At 42.7% G+C, this 13135-nt stretch overlaps 2 protein-coding genes across 4 annotated transcripts in view; one reads left to right on the top strand and one right to left on the bottom strand.

The window, feature by feature from the left end:
• Positions 1-94: 94 nt before the first annotated feature.
• PIGB (phosphatidylinositol glycan anchor biosynthesis class B) lies at positions 95-9136 on the bottom strand. Its single transcript, XM_086620570.1, has 12 exons — positions 9022-9136; positions 8815-8946; positions 8392-8513; positions 7676-7780; positions 7378-7508; positions 6632-6772; positions 6145-6196; positions 5521-5732; positions 4248-4312; positions 1734-1944; positions 791-971; positions 95-228 (listed from the first exon to the last, which is right to left on the bottom strand). Exons 1-12 carry the CDS (start codon positions 9134-9136, stop codon positions 112-114), a joined length of 1584 nt encoding a protein of 527 aa, XP_086476696.1. The 3' UTR covers positions 95-111.
• The window catches only part of RAB27A (RAB27A, member RAS oncogene family), a 47402-nt gene continuing 34647 nt past the window's right edge, over positions 381-13135 (top strand). For 2 of the 3 annotated variants that reach the window (XM_086619968.1, XM_086619970.1), the window contains exon 1: positions 381-454. The gene's annotated coding sequence lies outside the window, so the exon portion shown is untranslated. Of the gene's footprint in view, positions 455-9220; positions 9261-13135 lie in introns of those variants that run through there. The other variant, XM_086619969.1, reaches the window with a different exon arrangement.

The raw sequence follows: 13135 nt of genomic DNA, 5'->3' as shown, positions 1-13135 counted from the left end.
TCACTACTCTCTCCTTTCTTCAGTACAAGATCTTCTAAGCATAGCAATGCTGTGCAAAACTGATCTCATTAGGTCTTAAGTCTAGAAACTGATCTTCAGGTATGATTCATTTCATTTATTTTTCCTGTAGACGTAGATATGGCTTCCAACTCGTCCTTGAGGTACATGAGTGTGAAAGATAGTGGCTGTTTTCTCATAGCCCCTTAAAGCTAGAAATGATGATATTTCCTGTAAATGAACATACATTAGTTTCTAGTCAGAAAGTGTAGTTGGGAGCATAAGAACAGTCTTCTGAAAACCATCAGTTCAACTGTCCCTGGAAGTTTTATCCTTTATTTTAGGAAAGACTGCTAGAAAAAGAGGTACCTATCCTGTTTGATCCTGTCCAGAGGGGATGTTCACCAGACACTGTTGTTTGAGTACATGGACTTCATAAAAGAATTGAGATGAAAAGGTACTCTGTCTGCAGGTGTTTTTGCTTGTAATTGTTGCTTAAGCATATGGTTCTGGAAACAGACCACACTTTTGTTCTAATATGGCTTCAGAATTCCATCAAACATTACTTTATGGCGTGTAGAAGTCACACAGAGGAGAGGGTATACCTGAACACTAAGCCTATATATCACTGGAATGGTATCTATACTATATTATGGGCTAGAAGGTCCAATTTTCATTTAAGCTTTAAAAAGTTATGGACAACAATTTTCAACAATCTTAACTATAACTCTCCCTTAATTTGTTTTGTAACTTGACCTGAAAAATAGTTTGTTCCATCTTGCAGTTACCATACCTGTTCTAGCACACTGAAGAAGATCAAGTGACTGGGCAATAACGTATCATTGTAAAACTCCTTATTAAGCCAGCCAAGCGGATTAGAGTAAAACACATCAGCTTCATCGATATAGCTTCCGTTTCCAGTTAGGTCTGGGGGACACTGAAGGAATCTCATTTTTAGAGGACAGTGAACATGACTAAGGAGAAAACCAAAACAAACACTTCAGGATAAACTGAACAGTAGCTAAGATTTGAAATCATTCATCACTTAGATACCTCTGTCAAAAGCAAAAGTGAATAATTACTTTTCTTCCCCCCAGAGTTGTATTTTCTTCCCTTCTGTACTTCACATGAAAGCAAAAGTGGAACAAGTGGAGTTGGCTCCAAACTGCTGTGACTGTTGTTAGCAGTTCACAGAAAGCAGATTTATCTTAATAAAAATACCATCTGTGTAACACGAGTTTCTTGAAAAGGTACTTTTCCATACCAGCCTCACTGTTTATATCTGCTTTAACGTTTTGTTTACTTGCCAGGATCTGTTACAAACTTTTTGGAATAGTGACTTCAGTCATTGTATACTGTAAATACATTTTTTTACTCTCTAGCAGCAGAAGTAAAGGTAAAATTAATGCATTTTGACTGTAACAATTAGTCTTTAGTTTTGCTACAAAAGTTACCATAATGAAGCAGTATGAATTCTTTCAGAAGTCATAAGACTTACTGCAAATCCTCATACAAAGCTGTTTGACAAAAACTGAATAAAGCTTAGATGCTGAATTTTATTCTGTGGTGTAAGCATTTGGCTTATTTCCCGTATTCATTTTGTATTAACTGTATGAAAAATCAAAACTCTTCCTGTATACATCCATGCATCTCAATTTATTGAGCTTAGGGAAAAAAAAAATTAATTTTGCTTAAGTGCATGGATTTTAATGTAGTACACTGTTAACTTTTAATACCTGTAAAATGGAGTAGAGTGGCACGGCATCATGATGAAGACAAAAGCTTGTGACTGGTAAGAGGTATCACAGAGTTGCTGTACGTGACTCATAACATCAAGAGAGCCTCGCTGGTGAATCAAGCCTGTATACAGGGCTGGGAGTAAGTTTGATAAAAGCAGAAAACTTGCTGCAGATTTCTTCCATGCTTTCAGGTGTTTCAAAGAGTATCCTGAAGAGATGTTTCAGTAAGTTTTAGAGATAAATAATAACAGTTCCACACAGTATTTTTGAAAGTACCATAACCTACTGGAAAACTATTATTCAGTTGATAGCAGAACCTTGCTTTGAGGAATTTTAATACAGTGTTCTTTCAATCTTTACTCTTTAAATGGAAATTCAAAAGTTAGACTTTACCCTTATTAACTCTTGGATTTAACAGTGTAAATGTTAACCCCATACCTGTCTTTTGAAGTATAGAAGTACAATTTCAAAGCCAGTGCTTTGTCTCTAATTTAGAGCTTAATTTTAATGTCTTGTGGGGGGAAAAAAATTGTCCATTCAGTAGTTTGGATGAATGATATGTGGCAAATTACTGATGTGTTCTGATTCATGCGTGTCCAAGTAGAGCCAGAATAAATGATAACTACATGTGCTTTGGTATGGCTATGTTACTCTTTTTCTCCAACATGCTGGTAGCTACAGCATTCCCTTACTGTTACTAATTTTTGAGCTACTATCCTTGGAAAAGCTTACTCCTTCATTGTTTCCCATCTCCTACCCTGCTTTTCTTGAATGAGCCAGTAATAGGAAGAGACATTTCTCCTGGTGAGAGATAGCTGTATAAACCTGTTTCTCACAACCACAACTTAGATGAACCTGGCACAGAACACAGCTTCATGTTGCAGCCAGTCTGGAAACCCTTATTAAGTCAGGTGCTTTGTCAGTATTAGGAGATAAAAATATTTTATGCAGCCTGTCTCTGTGACCACCTTTATTGAATCACAAGGAACAAGTTAGAATAGGCCTGCTTCAGAAGTCAGTAATGAGTAAGTTAAATTAGTCTTCAGTTGGTCTGTTCTGACAAATTGCAGATCTTTATCTCAGATGAGAACAAAGTCCACTAATCAGTCTGTGGTTTAAACACGGGTGGAAACATTCTATTATAAGCTTTTTTTTTTTTAACTGCTTTTGTGAGACACTCTTAGCTTAATTTTAAGTGTGCTTGGAAATGACTGTGAAATTCATGTGGGTTTTTTTTTGTTTTATTTATAATGTTTTGAGCAATTTAAAGACCAATTTGTAATCACTGAGTTACCAGAAATAACTTTTGTCATTTTTTTCTTTACTAAAGTATCCAAACAGATGATAATGAGCTGTTGATAAATTGAGGAGGTGACCTCATTCCCTTATAGACATGATAGTTAAGAGGGATTATTAAATAAAGGAAGTGATCTGATTGGAATTTTTCTTCATGTGAGAGAACTGATTGATCTTAAATCTGCTATTGAACTGAACGTTGAACTATGCCAAGACATGCTACATGTTTGGTCTCAGCAGACAGCAAAATTATTGAAATAAGATTTGCTTCTGTTCGGACTAGCAAAACAGATTAAAGAAAATGACAATTTTCATTGATTCATCTGTTTTGAACTTGCATTTAAACTAAAACTATACAGCTTCATTGTTCTAGAAGTGTTAATCTTTCCTTTGTAACTTTTCAGCATGCTAGACTTTACATCATGATTTTACTTTTCCTATAGATATACTAGTGTAGTTAATAGCTAGTTTTGTAACATGTAAAATACTTCCTTATTAGGCTCTTTTCTGTGTTACAGAGAAAAAAACATACAAAAAACCCAGAAAAATAGGTAAATACTTTAAAAGTTTCTGTTAAAGTATCAGAAAAATCTTAATTGGCATAAGCAATATGCTTTCTAGTTCAAACTGTGGACAGATTGTCTCTATTAAATTTTTGAGTTAACCACATTAGTTTAGGGACCTTATTCTTGTTTAACAAATTCGCTGTACTATGCCTGAAGGAAAAAGCCATCACATGAACTGCTGTAAAACTTCTGTGGGAAGTAGCCTCCAGCTAGTGGTTGGTCAAAAGCAGACAGAAAACTAGCATTATCTACTAACATACCTGAATCTAGAAAAGGATAATTTTAGGTTTTGAATACTTTAATTTTTTTATTGCATTCATCAAGCATATTTGGCAGAAGCAGGTGAAAAAATACTACAAAGGAGCCAAGGAACAAACTTCAGTGTAAGGGTGGCATTGCTGAAAAGTTAGAGTCACTCAGGCAATTTTCCTATTTTTTTGCATGAAGTACTTTGATCCATGCTAAAGATTCTCCAGCTGTACATCAGTGACCTGGTGTTCCTCATCTTCCTGTACGCCCCAGCAATAATAAAAGGTTAGGCTAGTTCTAAGAATCTTTTGTCAAATACCTATATTGATGATTAACAGTCTCTCTTTCAGTAAAAGTCATACACAGGGAAGGTTGCAAGATGTTTGAAACCAATGCTTACCACAAAAAACCATGCAAAATGGTAGTACTGGATAGATGAACCTGAATTCTTTATGGCTCAGCATGCTGTAATAAAACAAATATAATACTACAGTGAGAAAGTTAAATGCATCAGTTCTGTTGACAAAATATATTTTAGGGCATGGAGGACTAGAAGAAAAGCACTTGCATGTCCTAAAAATCTTTTGGCATTGAAGCAGTTTAGAGTAAAAATGCCAATTGTCACTTTTTAAGAGCATAATAAGTACATTCAAATTAAGATTATTTGCTCAGTTTATACCAAGCACTAATAAAAGTACCTGCCTACTGCTCTAGCAATTAAGTGGTCTGGTTCTATGACTACTAAATATAACTTAGGTAGTGCTTCACCGATTTGTTTTCTGTAATAGAACAAAAAGTGTGGATAGTAAGCTAAGATTGAAGTACATGTTTGTATCTAACAAAGTAACATTCACCTCTGCTAATACAAATGTACACAATTTCCCATGACAACTTCTGGGGCCTTTTTGGGATGACTGCAAGACTTGTGTCATGGGAGTGAAACAGGTTCTTACTAGACTAAGGGAGACAAAAAAGGCCTAAAACCAAAAGAGCTATATCCAGTTTTGAGTTGGACTGAAAGAAGAGATGGCATTTGTGGCCTTGCTACTGTTTTGCTGTATTCTGTTATTACTGTAGTATTTATTAATTTGCTTTATCTTTTCTTGCCTGAAAGTATCTCGTTTAATCTGCCATTAATTCTGATGCTTTAGAAACAGCTTACCTTCTCTTCTACTTCTCAGCTTAAAATAAGACATACAGTCCTATGATAAATTTTGAGAGCTGTGTTTAGACTTGTGAATGGAGTAAGTTTCAGAGGCCTAAGACCCTCTCATCTTACTGGGGATGTATTAAAGAACCAAAGGAAATGATATTTTCATTAATAAGCACCCAGTAAACACAGTTTTCAAACTAGTTCTGTTGTTGCTTAAACACTTGTTAGGTGACGAAGTGTTTGGTTTTTTTTACCTTTTCCATTGAATTTCATGCTGAATTATTTTATTCTTTAAGGGTCGAATAAATTATAAAAATGTGTACGGTAATAATACAAGTAGTAGTATTACATGAAATTCTAGAAACTATTGTACAATTGACTTCATTTCTTGGAGTATTTGAATAGTTTAAAGTCTTCTATCACTTAACCTGAATACTATGCTTTTTTGTTCTAGAGAGGACATGAGGTTTAAAAAGAACACAACCAATGAAAGGGAGTAGTTATGCTTAAGAGAAATTACCTGTATACCACCACTGTCCAAATCACTGCCATTAGAAAGATGCGATACCTTTTCGGTGTCAGCACACAGCCATGAATAAAGAAAGGCAGATGGGTACCCAAGATGACTGGTAGTCCCTGGGTGAAGTACCAATGCCAAGGATGAGATCCATAAAACGTTCCCAAATTCTGCAGCACGTTGAATTTCAAGAAGTTCAGCTGAACTAGTACCCACTGGGAGATTTAAGGGGGAGGGGGTTAGAAAAAGTTAAATACAAATCCAAAGTGAAAACCAGCAGCTAAATTTAATTACAGAGTCATCACTGGCCTTACATAATACAGCATCTTTATTGATACTTACGTTTTTTTCTACTAAGACTCATCACAGACTTGCTATATTTAGCAATTACACACAGTTTAAGTTTTGTTGTTTGTTGATAACTTGATTTACTGAGAGCTGAGCATACTGATTTTAAGTAACAGTCTGACATTTAAAATAACCGAGAAGTCAGTGTTTAAGGATTTATGGCTTAGGATATGTTTAGAGATCATAGGCCAGACACAGAAATAACAGAAGTTAGAGATGGACATCCGTCCATGCTAAAATCCAACCTTTTTCTTGTAAGTCAAGTTTAAAGCAACTTACCTCACCAAAAAACACACGGTCAATTATTAAAGAGGTTCCTACTGTGACCAGTCTGCAAAAATGGAAAATTAGTTGCACTGATATTGCCTGGATTACTTTTGTATCAGATTCTACTCTTCTCCAAATAGTGGTCAAAACTCCCTGAATAGTTATTCCTAATCTTTTTTTGAGAGTATCCATACTCATGGCTGTCTTACAGTGGCCAGTTGCCATCATCTGGCATTCTTGGCACAATCCCACATTACGCTGGAATGCTGTTCATGTCTTATCCTCATATCTTCATGAAATCATCCCTAGTGCTTTTTTCCAGCATGTATGTTAATTTAAAGGAAGCGTGTCCCTCCTTTGAACTTTTGCAAAAGGACTCTATATTTTTTTTTTTCCCCCACATGAAGTCAGCTTTTTTGGATTGTCTGCCTTTGCGGTGGTAAAATCAATCTTAAGGTATAGCTACGCACTGAAGAGTTTAAATTCAGAAAGAACTTACCCAATTGGAATGCAGTTGCGTAGGATAAGGTCTGCTTTCCTCTGTTCTTGCAAAAAATGACTAAAGACCAAAGGTATCCATGGGATAACAGCAGTGGGACGAATAACAATTGCAAGTGCTACCAAAGATAAATATTTGCAACTAGAGGGAGGGAACATAAGAAAAACAGAAGTTTATCAAAGGGTTTGGTCAATTTTTTTGCAGACAGTGGCATTTCAACAATTTAAATACTGTCATGTCTCTGACCAAAAGTTCTTCATACTGCAGATAACTTTGTCTCAGTACAGGTACTCTGTTTTGCTTGGAAGGCTGCCAACTATGTAATTGCTTTATTAGCAATGGAGTTGCTAACTAGAAGCACATACTTGCTTGTAAATAGATAGCTGGTGAAAAAAGTTGTGACCACAAATTCACCTATTTCCAAAACCAAACAAGCTTTTGTTATCTTTTCCCAAGTTACCACAAATTCCAGTCCTTTAAATTAAAGTTTCCCATAAAGTGGTACTTTGTGTAAGGGAACTGGAGAACAGTAATTTTATATACCAGCTGTATCACGGCTTCAAAAAAATTTTTAGAGAAAACATCACAACGCTGTTCCTTCCAAGATCTGGAGCTGTTGCTACACGAATGAGGTGGTTTTGGTTGCCTTATATTTTAAGATAAAAGTTAGCATTTTAAACAGTATCAGTAGACTGGTGTTATCCCAAGCCAAAAATCATCAGTACTGTTAGTAGAGAGTTTCTCACCTGCTCCCCATCTTGGAACCTTTTATCGGATAGTAGGAAAGAGCAAAAATGGTAAGGAGAGTTTCCATGGTGTTTGTTAGAGTTCTGGTACAGGAATACCATGTAAACCAGGAACACAGCTGGCAGAAGTACTGAAAATAATTACGAACAACAGGATGCATAGGGAGAAATGTTAAATTTTGTAGTTTTAAATGAAGGTGATTATTCTTCAAAGTGTGACTTACTGTCATTTTGCTGTTGTTTACACTGCAACAGTGTTTATTAACATGCATAAAGGTTTTTGAAGGCTGAGACTCACCACACACTTTGCTGTTTCTGCATTTTCAAGGTGTTGCACTAATGAGTAAAGCTTCACATCAGCAAAAGCTGCCAGCACTGCCTGTGCAAGTCTGGGGACCCATATCTATGTAAGCAGAGAGAAAATTCTACTTGCCACAAACCTGTTAAATTCCAAGTTTGGAGAGGACTACTGAATTAGCAAATGACTGTTCAGACATGAAAATAGCAAGTGAATTAGTGAGTAGTCTCTATAGCTTTTTATGATTTTTTTTTAATATTAACGTCCTTAAGCAAGAGAATATTTCTGCCAGAACAAAGCAACTCTAAAGTTCAGTTCAAAGTGTTCAGAAATTGAAAATAGAATTCTTTGCCGTTCATCTGCAATTGAAGTCACAAGGGGCTGTTGTTACTGAGTTTAGTACAAATATGTATTGTTAAACACTTTGGAAAAATGAACCACTGAGCAATTATGATGTAGTGGCAAATGATATCAGTATGAAACTCCAGGAGACGGACAGAGGCCAAGAATAACCCTCTGCAGTCGCAGGCATCAGTACTGTGACTGGAGATCTAAGGACGAGTTCTGCACCCGTGCAAAACGCTGCAGTGAGGTCTCTGCTCGTACACTTCTAGCTGCCGGATTCAAGGCAGCTGAATGATAAAAATACACTGAATTTAAATACGATGCTGCTAAACTGAATTTAGTAGCAGATGCGTTCTTCTGGTTGCACTCACCAGCAGCTGAACATCGTCCTTCTCCAGCAGCTGTAAAGCTTTGTAAATGCTTGCAAAGATCAGTGGGTACGAGTAGCCCCTTAAGCCGTTGGCCCACTCCCAAGTCAGGTAACCATAATTAATAATATTAAGGACAGATCATGAGCAACTGAAGCAGAGTTTCACTCGAGCGGTGTTAATCTCAGACGTGTCTAGTCGAGACGTTTACCCTTGTGGCCAAAAGCAGCGGGATCCCTGTTCCTGCTGCCGTGGGAACCTCTCCCCGAGCACGCCTCCCACTCGCGACACTGCGGCCGCGACTCCCCGGTCACGCAGGGGCGGTGGAAAACCCGGGAAGCGGGGCCGCGTCCCCGCCGTCCCGCGGAACGCGACGGCGGCAGCGAGGGGGCCGGGCGGGCGGGCGGCACCGCGAAGGATATTTGAAGACCATGCGATGCGCCACTTCCAGCGACTGCCAGTGCTCGTCCGGGACGAAGCTGGTCTGCACGAGGAAGCAGTTGAGCGTCCGCAGCGCCACGGTGAGCGCGAGCAGCGGCGCCGGCCCGCCGGCAGCGCCTGCGGAAGGGACGGCTGTCCGGGAAAGGCCGCTCCGAGGGGCGCCGCCCCCCCGCCCCGCCTCGCCCCGCTTACCGGCGCCTCGCTGCCCGGCGGCTGCGCTGTACCGCACCGACCGCCGCCTGCGCAGCCGCACCGCCTCCGGCCTCCGCGCGCGGGCCCGCGCCAGCAGCCCGCCGGCCGCCTCCATCCGCGGGGCGGGCCTGCGCCGGCGGCGCGTGCGCGACCTCACGGCCGCGGGGGCACCGCCGGCACTTCCTTCCGGTCGCTCTAGCGAGCGGGAGGCCTCCGCTCTGTGGCTTGCCGTCCTTCAGGTGAGGGGCGGCGGGTCTGGCACGGCGCCGCTCGGGGCCGCGGGCGAAGCTTTCTGCCCCCGCCGCCTTTCCCCGCCGCGGGGGAAGGTGCCGCCGAGGAGCGCGCGGCGCCTCACGCGCGTGTCCGTGCCCGTGTCCGCGGGCGCAGCAGCGCCGCCTGCCGGCATGTGGGGGCGGCTGCCGCTGCCGCAGGTGGCGCTGGCCGTGGCGCTCGGCGTGGCCAGCGGGCTCTACATCTACCGGCCCGTCTTCCAGCCGCCCGCGCCCCAGCAGCCCCCCGAGGGCGCGGTGGGGCCGCCGGCGGGCGCCGCGCCGGAGAAGAGGTCCTGAGGGCGTCGCGTGAGCCGCGCCGCCGCCGTTCCTGGCACCGCCGCGGAGCCCGGGCCGCCGCGCCTGCCGGCGCAGGACATGGCGCCCGCGCCTCTCACGAAGCCGGAGCGTTCGTCGCCTGCCGAGGAACGTCCCCTCCGCGCCCCGCGCCAGCCGTGGCGGTCCCGAGCGGCCGCCTCTGCAGCCCGGCCGTGCTCTGAAGCGCTCCCCTGTCAGAAGGTGTAACTGCGTATGTCTGTTCGGTACCGGCCTGTAGGGACATGGATGTCGAAATTCGCATAAAATTCTGAATATTTAAACGTATGTCGTCACGTCTAAGTTTAGATAACCACCAGGGAACTGGAAAAAGAAAGTCACCGTCGTACTGTTACACTACAGGGTTTTTTTGGATTGCCTCTGATCTGATCCTCCAAGTGATGAATACTGGTTTAATCAGCTTGTCACAGTTTTGGTTCTTAATACCTCAGTTCTGTTGGGAATGCAGTTGTGCTGATGGCTGAGAAGGGAACTGCACCCAGCTTCAGTGTCCTTGACTTACACTTGTGCCTGCATATATATATATATATATGCACACATATATGTATATATATACACATACACACATGTACGACACATGCATATATGCATCTCTCATTCCTGAAAGAAGGAGGCTAGAGTGGCTATTTAATAGGTAAGGTTGCCTGAAAAGTTGTACTTGGTGAAGTGCTTCAGTGTGTAGGTCAATAGGACAGCATTAACCTTGCAATAGGTGTGGATCAGTCTGACAACGAGAACAGAATCTGAGACTCAGGGAAAGGAGATCAGTAGATATTTTAAGACTTCAGTAAGTCTAGAAAGAAACCAAAACCTGAAGAACTTGGGAGGAACTTTTAGATTTTGGTTTTAAGCCAGAATCTTGTTTGGACAACATGAGGGAAGAAATCCTTTCCCTGGATGTGCTTTTATTTAAAGCCAGGAATGACATAACAGCTGGAGGCAGTGGATGGACTTTACAGAAGCTAAGATGAGAGGACAGCAGTAGAAAGTAGACTGGGAGATGAAGTTGAGTGTGTGATAAATCTGGTTTGGTCATGAAGACAAGTCTGTGATGGACATACAAGTCAGTGATGAGTGCAAACACAAAAGAGCTGTTGTGACTCCAGCAGCTGCCTTTGTTTACAAGACCACTATATATTGAAAAGGCTATTTTAAAAAGACCTAACTGAAATCTAGTAGGCACTTTCTTTTTAAGCATAGTTGCTGGAAGTTTGTCCATAAAGATGGCAGTTAATTTTAAAGTCTCAAGAAGAGGATGTCCGAACTGATGTGGACAGAAGGGATTATTGATGCAACTGAGCTTAAGACTCTGCTTGCTGAATTCTTGAGACTGCTGCATTTAAAGTGGGTTTATTGAGCAGCTATCGAGAGAGCGAAGAGGAAGTCCTTTCCACTTGAGAGGGAAGGTACCCAGCAGGCGGCAGAAACAACTCGGGAGGTCCACAGTGGTGGATGTAACGTGGCTCCACATATTTTCTCTTCAAACCCTGTTTTGCCTCTCAAATTCTTATTAAACGGCGTGTGGTCATTCAGAAAAGCGAGGAGGAGTCCGGCTAAAGAGCCAGCCTGCTCCATTAAAAACGGCATTCTGCATTTGAGCGAAGCGAGCAGCAGGAGGCAGGGCCGGAGCCATCGCATCGCCGCGGTGCGCCGCTGCCCGCGGCCGGGGCCGTGCCCCCCCCCCGCCCCGCCCGCCGGGCGCTGCCGTGTCGGCGCGGGGAAGCGGCGGCCGAGCGGAGCCCCGCCGGGGCGGGGCTGCCCCGGGGCCGGGAGGGACCGGCCCGCCCCTACCTCGGCCCTTACGGGAAGTGATGTTGCCTTGACGGAAAACGCATGCTTGCAGCCCAAAAAAGGGCAGGTGCGGCGGGAGCCCCGGCGGCCGGGGGAGGCGAGCAGGTAGGAGGGCAGCGAGCCGGGCTGGGGGGCGGTGGGGCTCTCGCCGCCCCGTCACCCTCCGAGGGGGCCGCTGCACCTGCGGGAGGCGCGGGGAGGCTTTGGGAGAAACGTCTCCGCTGCAGAAGGAGTTCGTGAATAATCTCAGGGCGAGTGGTTTGGGCAGGGAACGCGAAATACTGGGGAAAAAAGGTGATCTCCCTGGGCTGCAGGGCCTGGGGAGCCGGCCAGTGTTACAGCCCGCGGGCTGCGGGCACCGGTCTTCGCACCCGGCGGGAGTTCAGAGGGCACACCTGGGCAGCTGTGCTCTGCATCCGCGGCCTCCTGCCCACCTGCCGCCTCTCCTACCTGACTACGTCTGGTTCTTAACAAGAGGGTCTCATTCGTGAGGTTAAAGTTCGGAGAAAGTATTTTTTTCGTGAGGAAGAGTTTGAAGGCTCAGCCTTTTGGCTGCCCGTGCGTGTGCTTAACTTTCCAGCTGCTGCCGTGAGCACAAAGTCACAAATAATCCCTCTCAGGCCTTCGTGTGCAGCAGCTGTACGACCTGCGAGTTTCCCACAGCTCGAGACATGCATTTCTCTTGTAAAAAAGTGGTTTGCATGTCAGATTTTTTGAAAAAAAAAAAAGGCCTTTAAAATGGTAAATTATTGAGGGAGAAAAATGAGTGTGTTTTATCTGTTTAGACAGAATTTAAGTCTTGTACTTGAGTATCAACAGATCTGTTGCTTCTTTCTGAACACTGCATGTTTGTCTGACAGTCTGCTTGCTGAGAGGGTTCAGGAGGTCTCTTCAACCTGATTTGCAATGCTTGGGGCTAAACTAATGCTTTGATAATCTTGGATCTAAAGCAAGCTCAATCCATCAGAAAAATGTTGTGTTTTTTCTAGCTCCATAAGTAACTAGATTATATTAATAGATAAGTAGTAGGTTTTTTAAAGCACTAGCAAAGTATAAAGGACATGCTTACAACTGTCAAAACCACCCAACTTTAATTTTTATCTTTCTGTAGAGATGCATCAGGTGTATTTTGAGCTTTCTGATTATATGACTCCTCAAACGCTTTCCCTAATGATTAGTGCTTGTGAGTGTTTCATCGGGATAACGCATAGGCATGTTTGGAGTTAGGCGTTCTGCTAGGTGCTGTTGGCAAGGTGGTGTTTCTCTATACTAAGAGTTTTTATTGAATACAAAATGTTTATTGTTTTCCATGCATAAAATGCATTAGCAGCACTAATCAGTTTCTAAAATCTATTTTGCCTTTCTTTTCTTGGAAATTTATTCTTACGTAGACTTGTCTTCTCAGGCCTTGTTTCTTTTCATAGAGTTATACTACTTTTGTGACTGTTCCAAGTATTTTCCAGCCAGGGAAAGGCACATAATACAACCTGCATTTCAAATGTTGATGCATAATTGTAGGAATAGTATTTGTAATGCTAAATGGATGTCTCAAAAGCATGGTTAAAAAGATGGAAGAAAGAACAGCATGTACCTGTGTTTCTAGTTCAGGGTTCTAGTTTTACGTCTACTTAATCTCTTTCACAGAGGAGTTCCGGGTGGGGGAAACGTGCTACAACTTAAACTGTAAAAATAAAACAGTTTATAAAATTTCTCATCTG

Source organism: Tauraco erythrolophus, chromosome 14 (genome assembly GCF_009769465.1).
Source record: "Tauraco erythrolophus isolate bTauEry1 chromosome 14, bTauEry1.pri, whole genome shotgun sequence".
NCBI classification, from domain to species: domain Eukaryota; kingdom Metazoa; phylum Chordata; class Aves; order Musophagiformes; family Musophagidae; genus Tauraco; species Tauraco erythrolophus.
Note: the sequence above shows the minus strand (reverse complement) of the source record. Positions and strands in the feature narration are given on the sequence as shown.

What these genes read in the sequence shown, in the direction of transcription:
- PIGB (XM_086620570.1), bottom strand. Translation starts at nt 9,136, where the DNA reads ATGGAGGCGGCCGGCGGGCTGCTGGCGCGGGCCCGCGCGCGGAGGCCG. An exon ending in CGCAACTGCATTCCAATTGG is followed by an intron (nt 6,197 to 6,631) that starts GTAAGTTCTTTC and finishes CCATTTTTGCAG; the next exon opens with ACTGGTCACAGTAGGAACCT. An exon ending in ATTTTGCATGGTTTTTTGTG is followed by an intron (nt 1,945 to 4,247) that starts GTAAGCATTGGT and finishes ACATCTCTTCAG; the next exon opens with GATACTCTTTGAAACACCTG.